Here is a 15,090-nt window from a genome sequence, read left to right as displayed (position 1 = left end):
TATATATATATATATATATATATATATATATATATATATATATATATATATATATATTATTTCATATAAATATGTGTGTTACTTAGACCGGTTTAAAATATATATTGGTTTGATTTTATCCGTCATTGGTCCGAATTGACTTGATTTTGATCGAACTAAATTGCAGTTTTATCGACAAAAGTTAACAAAATTAATGTAACAGGGTTATCCACTCCCGGAACCGGAACCGCCGGTGCCGGGACTGGTTCCAAACATTTAAGAACTGCCTAGACCGGTTCCGGTTCCGGTTCTAACTTTCTAGGAACCGCCGGTTCCGGTTCTCGCAAATAAGGCGGGTACCCACCTATGCTCATCCCTACACACGTCTAAAACAGACTTAGGATGGATGACAAATTAATCATAAAAGTGAGGTAGTTTGATGAATTGAGAAAAGATGTCAAGTGACTTTTTGGATATCCCTCGTATATGCAAAGGGGTGCAAATACGAATGCACCACCGGTCGATTAGAAAAGTACAGATATATTTTTGCAAACTATATCTTTCTGTAACTGTTAATTTACTATGATTCAAGTTACAAAACTCATACTTCCTCCGTTCCAAATTAATTGTCCACTTTTGACTTTTGATGTCTTTTTTCTTTGATTTTGACCTTAAATATTTTTATTTGTCTTATATATTACTTGATGAAACTTATAACAATGAAAATACATTTAAAATATAATCCATTCATATATTTTTCATCAATTATTATCTATGAAAAATAAAATTATTTAAGATCAAAATTAAATAATAATAAAGACTTCAAAAGTCAAATGTGAACAATTAATTTAGGAGGGATATAATATTAAACAACCATTAATCTTATAATCAATAGATGTGTATAATCATACATACTTATAAAGCTAGCATTTTTTCTTGAATCTCATGCATTTGAAACCCCCATTTTTTTTCTTTCACCACATTCATTTGAAACTCCCATGACTTTTCAATTTCTTTATAATAATAATTATAATTTGGTAATTAGGTTAAATAAATATCAAATCTAAAGTGTATTCATATATAAACTAAATTTCAATATTAAAATAATATCTTTAATTCTACTTATAAAATTATGTTTTTTAACTTTTAACATATTATACTTAATTTATTAGTTTTAATATATTGTTGGATGTAAACCATTATCATTTTAAAGGTATAATTTTTGAACAATTTGTATAAAATGCTTACATTATTAATTAAAATATAACATTATAGGCTCAACTTAAATATAAATTTTATTTAACTTAAACAACCCAAAGATTATTTTATAAATAGTTAAAAGTGATAAATTGTAGTGTCTTTCTAATAATGATTGTAAGTTGGTTAATAAAGTTAAATAAATATCAAACCTAAAGTGTAATCATAAATAGACTAAATTTCAATTTAAAATAATATCTTTACTTCTATTTATAAAGTTATTTCTTTAAATTTTAACATATTATACTTAATTTATTAGATTTAAAATGTTGTTGCATGTAAACCATTATCAGTTTAAAGCTACAATTTTTGAATAGTTTGGACAAAATACTTAAATTGTTAATTTAAATATAACATAACAGTGTCAACTTAAATATAAATTTCAGTTCCACTAAAAAACAAATAATATTTTGTAAATAGTTAAAAGTTATAAATGCAAAAAACTAAATTGTAATATCAGTTTAACTAAAATATTTCCTAAATATATTTATATAATCGTTAAAAATTTCAAATAAGTAACTTAAAATAACTTATAATAACAATAGTTAAAAATAACTCTATATAAATGATTATATTATTACCTTTAAAATCAAAAAATAATGTTTGATGTTTTAAATAATTATAATGATAGAAATTAAAACATTAAGCAAATATATTTTAAAAAATTAGTTAAAAATAACAACTATAAATAATATTAAACCATATATAATATTTAATTTTATTGATGTGTAACTCGCGAGTAGAAGTCATTCAAACGATTGAGATTATGACGTTATAATATATTTATATATTATCATATAATTCAAAATAGTCAATATATTATATCAAATTAATATACGAATTATTATATCAAATTTAACAACAACGTTAGTGTTATATTTTAAAAAATATATATTTGTAAAGACTTCAACTATATAGGTGTTTCTGCGCATTACAATGTCAACTCAAATATAAATTTCAGTTCCATTTAAAAAAACGAAAGAATATTTTGTAAATAGTTAAAAGTGATAAATTTTAGTGATACAAGCAAAAACTAAATTGTAATTTCAATTTAACTAAAATATTTCTTAAATATATTTTTATAATCGTTAAAAGATTTCAAATAAGTAACTTAAAATAACTTACAATAACAATAGTTAAACACAACTCTATATAAATGACTATATTGTTAGCTTTGAAATAAAAAACAATGTTTGATGTTTTAAATAATGATAATGATAGAAATTAAAACATTAAACAAATAAATTTTAAAAAAGTAATTAACAATAAAAACAACTATAAATAACATCAAATCATATATTATATTTAATTTTATTCATGTGTAACTCGCGGGTAGAAGTTATTCAAACGATTGAGATTATGAAGTTATAATAAATGTATGTATTATCATATAATTCAAAATAATCAATATATTATATGAATATAGTATATAGAAATTATTATATCAAATTTAACAACAACGTTATTGTTATATTCAAAAAATCATATAATTGTAAAGATTTCAACTATATAAGTATTTATGCGCAACGTGCGGGCATTCGTCTAGTTTCATCATAAATTGGGCGGTAATAAAATAAATACAATGAATACAACCACCCTACAAACAATTTGAAGACACTGTTGACTAAAATTCAATAATAATAATAAAAAAAACATCACATTCTACTATTTTTGCACCATTTTCTTGAAAAAATAGTTCCAAACGGTTGTATCATATGAAACAAACATCCGATAGCGAATAATTTCTTTTAAGGCTATCGTGTTAAAGACACATCATTTTTTTTTCTTGTTTGATTTGGTAGATTTCCGTAATACGATTCCTGCGATAGCAATTCGGTGCATTTATAAGTTTTATCTTTATAAAACAAATCCCACTTCTATTCTCTCAAAGCTTCTTTCCGTACTCTTAAAATCCTTTTGTACATCTTTATTCAAATTTCATAGACTTATTAGCTTTCTCTTTCATATCAGATTTATTGTAATACTTCAAGAATCTAAAACACTTTGTATAAATGATATATATTACTTAACCAAAATCTGGATGGAATTGAACATTTGGCAAGTTTATTCAATTAAAAGATGTGCAATCCCTTCTTATTTCCCCCTGGATGCCGATTTTGACGCCAGTCCGCCCAAGCTTCCTCATAGCAGTTCCAAACGCCGCGTTAAAATCCCCTGGACTGTTTGCAAAATCATTAACCGTTGGCTGAGACGATGCGTCTGTAAAAAGAACTTCATCCGATGTAAACAAACCTTTCCCTGCTATTAAGTTCTGGTAATAAACATTATCAAAAGTCCGAGGAGTTTCGGGATCCATATCTATAGCAATATTAGGATCTACATTTTGAGGGCAAGCAGCCATTAATTGTTGAGCGTAAGTGGGATTTAAAGAAGGGTCAACCGTGGAGGCCGGTGAAAATGAGTACAGACGATTGGCAAAACGATTGCAGTGAGAGAAACCAAGTGTGTGGGCTCCTGAAAGTGCGATCATGTCGAGTTCTGTGAGGTTGTTTCTTGCAAACATGGTGTTGAGTTGAATGAGATTGAAGGTTGGATCCGGTAGGTTTCCGACGACTCGTGATGCTTGTGAAATAAGTCCATCTCGTCGACCTAATTCCACGTTAAAGAGAGGCCCCCCAGCCTGCATGAACAGAAAGATGACTAGTTTAATTGTAGTTAATGTTTCAATAATTTACATAAGAAAAAAAGACATGCAATTGCATTTATGGAAAACCGGCGATTGAAGGTACATATTGTTGTTAACGAGTGTAGTGGATTAAAGGAAACGCTAAAATTGATCAAACGGTTTTAATTAACGCTTCTCTAAGCACATATATATAATTAAGGTGCTAGTATGATGGATTCAACCCATTAGTCTTGTTTGTTTGGATATATGGAATGAACTTAACATTCTCTAAAGAATGTGATTAGTGTATGACTTTGTTAATATTCCCTTGTTAGCTGGGATGTCTATTTCTTTCTCTTTTTTTATTTAGAGAATAGGTCGATTTTATGCTATATTTTAATGAATGTTTTTTTGTAATAAAGTTCATTATTTTATTAAATTAAAATTACACTTTTCTAAGTAAAAAATATTGTTTATTTTTTGTAAGGAGAAGTTCATTAATTTTAATTAAAACAATGTTTAGTTAAATTTTATAGTTTTTATTTGTATAAAAATGTTCTGTAAAAAAATTAGTAAAGTTTTTAAATATCTAAATGATATGAAACATAAAACTAAAAAACTAGTTACATAACTTTTTGGATTATGAATTTTATGTTTTAAACAACTTATATCCGGAAATTTTTCTTTAATTTTTTTAAAGCTAAAAGTTTTGTAAAAGTATTTAATATAGTTTTTGGATTATGACATTTTTTTGTATAAAATAGAAATTGTAATCTTTTACTACATAACAAACTTTTCCTTTTTTTCAAGTTTTTACTAAAATCAAAATGTTAGAAGATCTAAAAGATTTTGTCCTTAATTAGATGTTAACCAAACTCAATCTCGATCGATGAGATATTATGAACTACAATTTGAGCTCGTTAAGTTCATGCTCAAGTAAACAATGCTTTTAATTAGTGGTTGTGTGTAAGACTCCGTTTTATCAATACTTTTTTGAATCATATCTAATTTATTACTTCTTAACAAACGTAATAAACAAAGAGAAAATATTTTAACAAGTTTCATTTGCAGACGCTAACTCTTACCTGGGCCACCACATCTCGAGCAGCAATGGCTAAAACATCGGCACACGACACGACACCAGGGCAAACAGACTCAACCGCTTGTTTAGCTTTGATAACAGTATCGAACCCATCGCCAGCGAGCGAAAGATTGTCCTCCGCATCCTTCTCGGCGTCTCCATTCGGTGATGAGATCATAACAGAAGCATCACACCCCTGCATGCATGGAAAACAGCTTACAAACTCCATTTAAACGATAAAACGAAAGCTTTAACTACAATACCTCAACGAAACAATCATGGAAAAAGAGACGAAGAGTGGCCGGAATTGTTGTAAAAGTCTGGCCGACCTTGGTGACCACCGTCTGTCTCACGATCGCTTCCACCATCGGACAGGTTCCCGCATAGAAATTCTCAACCAGTTGACCTTTCCCAGCTCCGGCAAGAACCACCAGCGTGATCAGAAAATGTAATACACTTCTCCGCCGTGTCACCTCCATCTCTCCCTCTGAAAGACACAGGCAAACTTCAATTGATCGACCAATAAACTTTTAGTATTGGCATATTCAACCTGGAGTTGTTATAAGGTGTACAGAGTTGACAAAATTGCAATAAACGGTCAGATGATATGATCTTCCAATTTGTAAAATTTAATAGGGAAAGTGACGCAATTTGAAACCTACCACACGCATGCTATCTATGAGAATTGGTATGGTACTAGTCATAGTCATAGAAGTAATCTCTCTAAAGCATTGCACGAAACTGTGTTAGTGTAGAATTGGCAAATATCGACCGGATCATTAGCATGATGGATTGCGATATTTAACCTGTTTAATTAATTAAACTCGTCAAGTTGGATTAGGGTTGAAGATATTTACTTGAAATCATGCTTGAACCGGTTTAAATGTATGTTTTTGTTTTCACTTTTATATAATATGTTGAGTTATATTATAAATGAAAGTGGATTTTCTAGAATATAATTAGATTAGTTATTCAATTAAATGTCCATATATGAAGCCTAACATAAGATTCCAAAATTATAACAAAATGTTACATCGACCCCTCAAATAATTTACTGTGAAATCGTAATCTGTTTTTTTTTAATGTTTTGTGTTTAAATTCAAACTTTAATCCTTGTCTTCTCTTTCAATGGAAGGTGAAGACAGCATACAGTAGCGTTTTTGGAGTTTGTCGAAAGCATTACATCGCAACATGTTAGTAAAATGTTTATGCTTTACCATTGTTCTCATGATAAAACCATTGTCTTAATTATAGGTCGTAAATATATTTATCATCCGAGAAAGGTAAGAATGTGGGTTCTTTTTTACAAATACTCCATGTTTACATCATATCCATCCTCAACATCACAAGTGATTGGTGGTGATCAGAAAAAACAATATTGTTCGGAACAATATCCTGGACATAGTTTTTCAATTTAACCATCTGTGACGCTGTTCGTATATTATAGATATTGCTGAAGGACATGGGATCACAATATGTTAGTAAAAATAAATGGTTATGTAACGTCCCAAAAATATTAAATAAAAATTTTCTTTAAGTCAACAAAAATAACCATTCGTTTATTCCAAAACTCAATCAAAATATAAGGAAAATGTATCAAAAGTCATCAAAGTACAAAACAAAACATAGAATGCGAAACACTGGTGGATGTTGTGTGATCATGTCAGACCCTTCCCTTTCATTGTTAACCCTAACTGTTACTTTGGTTAAGATTATTTATCGTAGATAATCTTCGATAAAAAAATCATTTTTAACGTTTATTATATCTTAATTGACTAGCCCGAATCTGCAGGTGTTACACCTGGTTATTGCATGTTGGTATGCTGTAATGATCTATTAGATCGGTATCCTGGTATCTACCATATATGTTATGATTAGTGATCTGTAAGATATGTTTGATTATCTGTTGAGTGGTTATATATGCTTATATGTTATGCTTATGTCGACATGTTATGGGCTGTTGGGATGAGACGGACCAATGAAACTCATGGCCATGAAACATAGGGCAATCCAGATAGACTGAAGGCCCATGAAGCGGACCAGTTAGGTTGAAGGCCCGGAGAACGGTCCAGATAGGCTGAAGGTCCGGTGAGGCGGTCCAGTCATGCTGAAGGTTCTGTGAGTGGTCCAGATAGTTTGTAGGCCTGCGAGGCGGTGCAGTCAGGCCGAAGACTCTGTATACATGTTGTTTGTTATTGTATATGTTACTTGTTTGTGTTGATATTTTGCGGGATCTCACTAAGCGTTGGCTTACAGTTTTGGGTTATGTTTCAGGTACTTCAGGTGATCGCGGGAAAGCAAAGGCGTGATTGTACACATCCTCATGATTTGACTTATGGTTTTGGGAAAACTATGAAGTTGAATGTTTTTGAAGACTATGTATGTAAACAAATTGTGAATTGGGTTGGTTTTAAAAAGTTTAAATTTATCATGATTTTTATGGATGTTACAAGTTGGTATGAGAGCCTTGGTTTGAGTGAATTGGAGGAACACTCGTGTGAATCTAGTCTCAAACCAAGGAAAATATTTTAAAAAATGATTTTCAAAGTGTTTTCAAAATAATCAAAGAGGATGCGATGTGTACGATCAGTCGGAGACAGTAAGTAGACCCCAAATTACTACACTGTTATTTGATCTTGTGATATGTTAGAACAACATGCTAGTGATAGGCCAGGGATCTTTAGGAATTGCATAATAGAATTGTCTAATTGTATGATGCCGGATAGCCTAGGGTTCTTCATTATATGAAATTGACATCATTACTATAGTTGCTTAGTGTATGCATCTTGGTGATAGATAACTAAGATTTTATAGCCTGAGAATGTTTGTTTTGGCCTTATTTCATGTTCTTGTTTGATGAAGGGCTTAGGGTAGGATCAGATATTCGACTGTCTATAGGGTCCAATGTTATGTATGATTAGCATACATGAGTGTTGCAGGGTTGGTGGATGTTTCATTAATTAGTTGTGTGGGGTCAGCAGGCCAGTTTCGTGATGTATAGCTTTCCTCTAAGGAGTGAGGATTCAGTGTATATGTATGCTAGTATGTATGATTAGGGTTGTTGTGATGATCCTTGAGACAAATACGGGTAGATGTGGAAGGAAGTATGGGCCCGTACTACTGAAAACATAGGACCCGTACACGTAACAGGGAAGTCATGACCCCTAGGGATTTGTTGTGAGTTAGTTCCCCTGTTATGATATGTGTGTTATCTAATATCTTCCTGGTTTATTTTTAGTATGGTAATAACACGACGTTTCTGAAGGGTTTTGAGCATTCTAACACCCCTAAGTGTACATGCAACCCTAGAAAAACCTTGGATCTATGTTTGTCTAAAATACATGCAAAATATGATTTCCAAGGTTCTTAATCCTATTTAGCATACATGGGGAACATTTAACTTAACTGTAAGATAGAATAACATACCTTGTTGTTGCTTTTGATTCCTTGAAACCTTGTGAGCCTAGCACCCCAAGTGTGATGCCTCAAATGCTTCACACAACACCAAATGCTTTTGGGATGACTTTTGAGAAAATACACACACTTGTAAAATCGGCCTAGCCCTCTTATGTTCTTAGTGTAGCCGATTTTGGTAGATAACATGTTCCTTATATAGTGTGACACATCTAGGGTTACACCATGTAAACCCTAATGTGTCATGACTCTTCATCTCCATGACCCATGGGTTTGTAACTCCCATGGATCATCCTATGGGTTTAGCCCAACTTGATAATCCATGGAGCCTTTTAGCCCACTATACAAGTTATGGATGATTTACATAATCAACTCATATATTTAATTAGTCATCTTTTGATCACTTAATTAATTCCAAATTAATTCTTGATCAATACTAATTAGATAATACTATTAATATATTAAAACTTATAATATATTAATAAACCACAAGTGTTATTTCTCTCATTTAGTCTATCCAAATGCATGATGCCATGCAACCCAAATGGACCATGCCGGGTCGGGTCAAGTACATACCAGAAATAGTTATGGACTTAGACACCTTATCCAACAGTCTCCCACTTGGATAAGTCTAATAACTATAATTGCAAGTTTAACTTCAGGAACCGATCAGCAATCATAGCTCTTTCAAGGTCTCTCGGAACTGAGAAGATGATGATACGCCATTTAAGATAAGTGATCATACAATCCTCTGTTCTAGATATCAGCCGGACAAATACATGGAATAATGTCTTACTTATTGTCCAGCAGTTTGTTTCCCGATTTCCGATTTGTTTGACATAGAACTAAATTGAACACATCAATTCGGTTCTGACCGGGCCCGGTACATAGGTCAAAACAAAATCATCGAGGGGCCCAGATATCAACTTCTAATCCAAGAAGGAACAGATAAACTTCAACTCATATGTTTGCTCTACTACTTGTTGAATTATACACAAAAGCACGTTTTATAACATCGAGTTACCAATGTGTTTTCGTACAATCAATGCATAACCAATTCATAGGCAACAAATCATATCTCTAGGTTTGAAGACTTATATGATGTTACCGTCTCACGATCAGTCGAGATAAATTCCACGAAGTGATTCCAGTGAGCATGGGTTGATTCCAATGCTCAGAACTTATGAACACTCATGAGTGTTGTAACTATGTCCAACAACTTAGACCTCTGCAACCAACTCATGACAGTCTTGATTCATACCTACTTCCAACATATGACCAACTGTGTAAATCCGAATAATATGATATACCAAACATAATTATTCTGGAAGTCAAAACATGCAAAAAAATATAGTAAATGATTGACAAGAGATAGCAACACTTTACTCATAAATAAACACAACTTTTATTCATCATCAAATGTAAATTACACTTTACAAATTTCAAATTTTCTAACTACTAAAACTAATATCATCCTTCAGCCCTATGCTCCGAGCATGTTGGAGATGCTTAACCCGAGTCAGTCCCTTCGTGAGGGGATCTGTTGGATTCTCATTCGATGATACCCTCTTTTCCACGAGGAGTCCTTCTTCTATTCGATGTCTGATGAAATGGTATTTTCTGTAGATGTGTCTGGATCTCCCGTGATTCCTTGGTTCCTTGGCTAAGGCAACTGCACTTTCACTATCACAGAAATTTTCCATTGGCTCCTTTATAGCTGGTACAACTCCAAGGTCTTCAATGAAGTTCTTCAGCCATATTGCCTCCTTTGCTACCTTGCTTGCTGCTATATACTCTGATTCGCAAGTTGAATCAGCCACTGTTTCTTGCTTGGAACTCTTTCAAGAAATCGCTCCTCCATTTAAAGTAAAGACCCAGCCTGACTGAGAGCGGAAATTATCCCTATCAGTCTGAAAGCTAGCATCACTATACCCTACAACTCTCAAGTCATCACTCCCATCGAGGGTAAGGACCCAGTCCTTAGTCCTCCGTAGGTACTTGAGGATATTCTTTACCGCAGTCCAGTGTACCTTGCCAGGGTTCCCCTGATATCTGCTAACCATGCTTAAAGCAAAGGCTACATCAGGTCGAGTACACGTCATAGCATACATGATCGATCCTACAGTCGAAGCATAAGGTATTCGACATTTCTGCTATCTCAGCCTCAGAACTTGGGCTTTGTGTCTTACTCAATATGGTGTTACTCTGGATGGGTAACTCTCCTTTCTTGGAGTCCTGCATGTTGAACCTCTTTAGCACCTTATCTAAGTAGGTACTCTGACTAAGTCCAATTAGTCTTTTACTCCGGTCTCTCAAGATCCTTATCCCTAGAATATAGGCAGCTTCTCCTAGGTCCTTCATAGAGAAACACTTCCCAAGCCAAGAATTAACTTCCTGCAGAGTTGGGATGTCATTTCCTATGAGTAGTATGTCATCCACATACAGTACCAAAAAGCTAACTATACTCCCATTAGCCTTGACATATACACAAGATTCATCTTCACTCCTAGAAAAGCCAAACTCTTTGACTTTCTCATCAAAGCAAAGATTCCATCTGCGCGCTGCTTGCTTTAATCCATAGATGGATTTCTCAAGCTTACACACTCTATTAGGGTAATCTGTACTGACAAAACCCTCTGGCTGACTCATGTAAACATCCTCAGCCAACTTTCCATTAAGGAAAGTGGTTTTGACATCCATTTGCCATATTTCATAGTCATGAAATGCAACTATGGCTAACATAACCCCAATAGACTTAATCTTTGCTACTGGAGAAAAGGTCTCATCATAATCAACTCCCGGAGTTTGAGAGAAGCCCTTTGCAACCGGTTGTGCCTTATAAGTGTGTACATTACCATCCATGTCGGTCTTCTTCTTGAAGATCCACTTGCACCCAACTGTCTTACGACCTGGTACATTGTCAACCAAGTTCCAAACTTGATTGTCATACATTGTCACACCCCCAAACCAGACGGCGGAAACGTCCGAGGGCTCACGTGACTAAATTTGAATATCATCACAATGAATATACATGAATCATAACATAAGCATCTCCATGCATCAATATATTACAACGGACATTGTTTTAACATTACAATTCCATAACATAAAATGTTTGATAGTTTTCAAAAGCACAACACCCTAACATACTTGGTACTACTCCTCAGCTTACCTGTTACCTGAGAATACAAGTTGTTTTGAAAACGGTCAACATATGGAATGTTGGTGAGTTCATAAGCAGGTTTGATATGAAAATGTTTTGTGTAGTTTGTAAGAAAACAACCCAGAAAATCCGATATTTTCTGAAAAGACCATTGTTTGTATAAAAGTGTGAAGATCCGTAAATATATGAATGATGATTTCAAAACGTGTATAGTTGAAAAACTTTGTATTAAAAGTACCAGTGAAAAATGTTGAACTTCCCCGGAAAACCCGATGTTTTCCGAAAATAAACAAAATATCGTATAACTGCCGTATTGTTATCCCATCCCTTGAATGATTTTGATTTATCTTGATTACTTGATTAGTATTTTATTTATGTGAGTCGTTATAACCGTGCATGATAATGACTAGTTTGTCTGTCTTGGCACTATGGTGAACACCGGAATTGATCTTAAGATTTTGACACCCTAGACTAGCCGAGTCTAACTGTAGCGAACAGCTGAGGTGTGGGGGAGTCACCCCCGTATAGATCTATACACAAACTCTCGCTCTCCCTCCAGGAGACTTTGATTATAACTACAGACTACGACCGACACACGTTGGTGCCACCCGTTATTACTCACTAAATCCCATTTGATTGTGATTACTATTGATTATCGACCCGTATTTGTTTACTTGGATTGACAATAGGCCTAATAAACGAGGAGAAGAGGATTACAAGATCCTACTATTCGCGCGTATTATTTATGGCTATTGATTATACGAAGGACACGCTGGCCCATTTCGCATTTGATTTACTTGGGCCTTACTAGTAATGCTAATGGGCCACTAAGGCCCAATAGCACTTAAAAGCCATTGAGGGTCACTTAAAAGCTATTGATTATACGAAGGACACGCTGGCCCAATAACATTTATAATTATCCCTTGGGCCCAAAAATCATGTTAATGGGTCACAAAGGCCCAATAAGCATGTTTGGAACTTTCAAGCCCAAAGAATTTAATGTTTACTTTTTTAGGTATAGTATAGTTGTCGGAATGTTTAATTGAACAATTGTTAAATTTGTATCGATACGAGACCGGTTGGTCATTTATAACGATATTTGGAAATTTATGTATATTCATCTTGTCATTTTTCATAAGTTGTGGTTTGGTATTTTTGACCCAAATATCTTAATAATAAAATAATTGACTCAAAATATTGGTTTGACCTTTTCAGCCCTTCTTTGATAAAAATGACAATTTTAGTCCCTTATATATAAAAAAGACATTTCAGGCCTTAAAAACCATTTTCTTGTCATTTTTGACTCATAGACTTTGTTTAAGTGATAGTTTTAGCTCAAAATTTACTTTTATCAGTTTCAGCCCTTCCAGAAAAGTGTTTTTCGGTTAAAGCCCAAACTTTTTGCAACTTTTACAATTTTGGTCCAAAATCCAAAAAGTTTACATTTTTTATCCTTGTTTGGAAAATACATCATTTTGACCCCTAAAATAGTTTTATTTACCCTTTTTACCCCTTTTTTGAGAAGTTTATCATTTCACCCCCTTGAAAGTTGAGATTTTCACAAGTTAGGGCTTAATGGGCCGAAAAGCCCAAAATTTGGCCCATTAAACTACAATTTACACTTCTAGACCTTAAAATAGTATGATATCCATAAAAACATTTATTTTTACTGATTTGACTCTTTTAGCCCTTAAGAAAATCGTGAATGGCAATTTTTCAACCCAACTTTTGTTTGTTTGACAATTTTAGCCCAAAAATGGGTTTTATGATGCAATATGTATATTTTAATCTTAGAAGGTAATTTTTCTTGACTTGTTTTAGTGTAATACTTCTTAGATCATGTTTATCTTCCTCTTAGAGCCATAGATCTCGAATTTCTATTCTTTTTGTTACATATTTACCACATAAACACATGAAATCACACATAACATACACATACACATAGATCTACACATTTTACTTGTATTCTCCCCCATAAAACACATGAAAACCGAAAATAGAGGGGTATGAACTCACATTTTCTTGTTGATTTCGATTTGAAGAAGAAAGGGAAGAAGTTTGATGCTATTTTCGGCCCTAGAAAGCTTTTTGAGAAGACTTTGGCTTAGATGGTTTCTAAGAAGCATTATTATGAACTTTCATGAGTTAGAAGGAGATTTATAATAATTTCAAGAAGCTAAACCATGGATCTATGCTTTATCTTACCTAGAATGATGATTTTTGTGGAAGGACTTCCTTGAAATGCCCTAGATCTCAAAAATTTTGATGTAGTATCAAGAGTGTTCCTTGAGAGTGTTTAGAAAGAATTTCTGAGGTGTGTGTGTTTTCCTTTGTGTTCTCGGCCGAAGAAGAAAAGAGAGGGGAGAAGAGAGATATAAGGATGTGATGGATGCATGGGAACATGAGATGGTTGCATGGAAGACCAAAATATAATAAGGAGGTGGCTAACCCTCCTTATTTCACTAGTTTTCTCTTTTTTTTTCTTCTTGTTTTCTTCTTGGGCCAAGAAAAGGAAAGAAAGAAAATAATTTTGGGCCTTTGGTGCTTAATTCCATCTTATGGGCCCATTTTTGATGATTTTTGGCCCATTGGGCTCCTATGATGAATTACGGCCCAATTTGGCAAAAATAATGGGTTTCATAGCCCATTAAAGCTAATTAGGTTAGTTATGGCCCAAAAAGGTCCATTAGGGTATTTTATTTCATTCTAGGCCCAAGATGGCCCAAACTATTAAAATAAATGGAAGTGGGTCCAATTAGAGCCCATTTAAGATTTCTAAGCCCAAAATAGTCAAATTGGAAGCTTATTGGCCCATTAGGCCCAATAAGGAAATCCTAGTCCATAATGGACTTAAACCGGGATTTCTAGGGTTTCCAATTCTTTGTTGACTATTTGAAGTGCTTGCATAGAGCGTTTGATGGAAAATTTGTTGTTATTGAATAAGCATCATACGTGCTTTCACATTTTTGGTTCACAAATGTTATCATTGTTGTTGTTACATGGTATAGAATTCCTAGTTGTGACATACATGGACTGTATCTCGCTATCCATTGCCTCTTTCCACTTGGCTGACTCAGGGCCTGCCATGGCTTCCACGTAACTGTTAGGTTCATCCAGACCTATCAGTGTCTTATCACTGATAAGTGTATCACCTTCCGCAGTAATATGGAATCCATAGTAATGTCCAGGTTCATTCCTAACTCTCGTGGAATGCCTTAGAGGTACAAACTTGTCAATTGGCTCAACAGGAGTTTCCTCCTCAGGTTGAGTGCTAGGGTTTGAAGTTCCTTCACCCCTTGACTCTTGAATTTCTTCAAGGTCAACTTGCCTCCCACTGTTTCCTTGGCTTATGAACTCTCTCTCTCGAAAGAGAGTCCTCCTAGCAACAAAAACCACATTTTTACTAGGTTTGTAGAAGAGGTAACCAAAGGATTTATGTGGGTAGCCGATGAAAATACATCTCTCACTTTGAGGTTCGAGCTTATCATGAGTCTCGCGTCTCACAAAAGCCTCTCAACCCCAAATCTTGATGTGGTCTAGTTTGGGTATTTTCCCAGTCCACATCTCATG

The 15,090-nt window shown here is 33.7% G+C and overlaps 1 protein-coding gene across 1 annotated transcript; it reads right to left on the bottom strand.

Moving 5' to 3' along the window:
• Positions 1-3,239: 3,239 nt before the first annotated feature.
• LOC145093505 (peroxidase 51-like) lies at positions 3,240-5,527 on the bottom strand. Its single transcript, XM_079031646.1, has 3 exons — positions 5,207-5,527; positions 4,948-5,139; positions 3,240-3,877 (listed from the first exon to the last, which is right to left on the bottom strand). The coding sequence occupies exons 1-3, from the start codon at positions 5,420-5,422 to the stop codon at positions 3,305-3,307; spliced, it is 981 nt and encodes a 326-aa protein (XP_078887772.1). The 5' UTR covers positions 5,423-5,527; the 3' UTR covers positions 3,240-3,304.
• Between the last annotated feature and the right edge of the window lie 9,563 nt (positions 5,528-15,090).

This window comes from Lactuca serriola, chromosome 3 (genome assembly GCF_051521515.1).
Source record: "Lactuca serriola cultivar US96UC23 chromosome 3, Lser_US96UC23_V15, whole genome shotgun sequence".
Classification (NCBI taxonomy): domain Eukaryota; kingdom Viridiplantae; phylum Streptophyta; class Magnoliopsida; order Asterales; family Asteraceae; genus Lactuca; species Lactuca serriola.
Note: the sequence above shows the minus strand (reverse complement) of the source record. Positions and strands in the feature narration are given on the sequence as shown.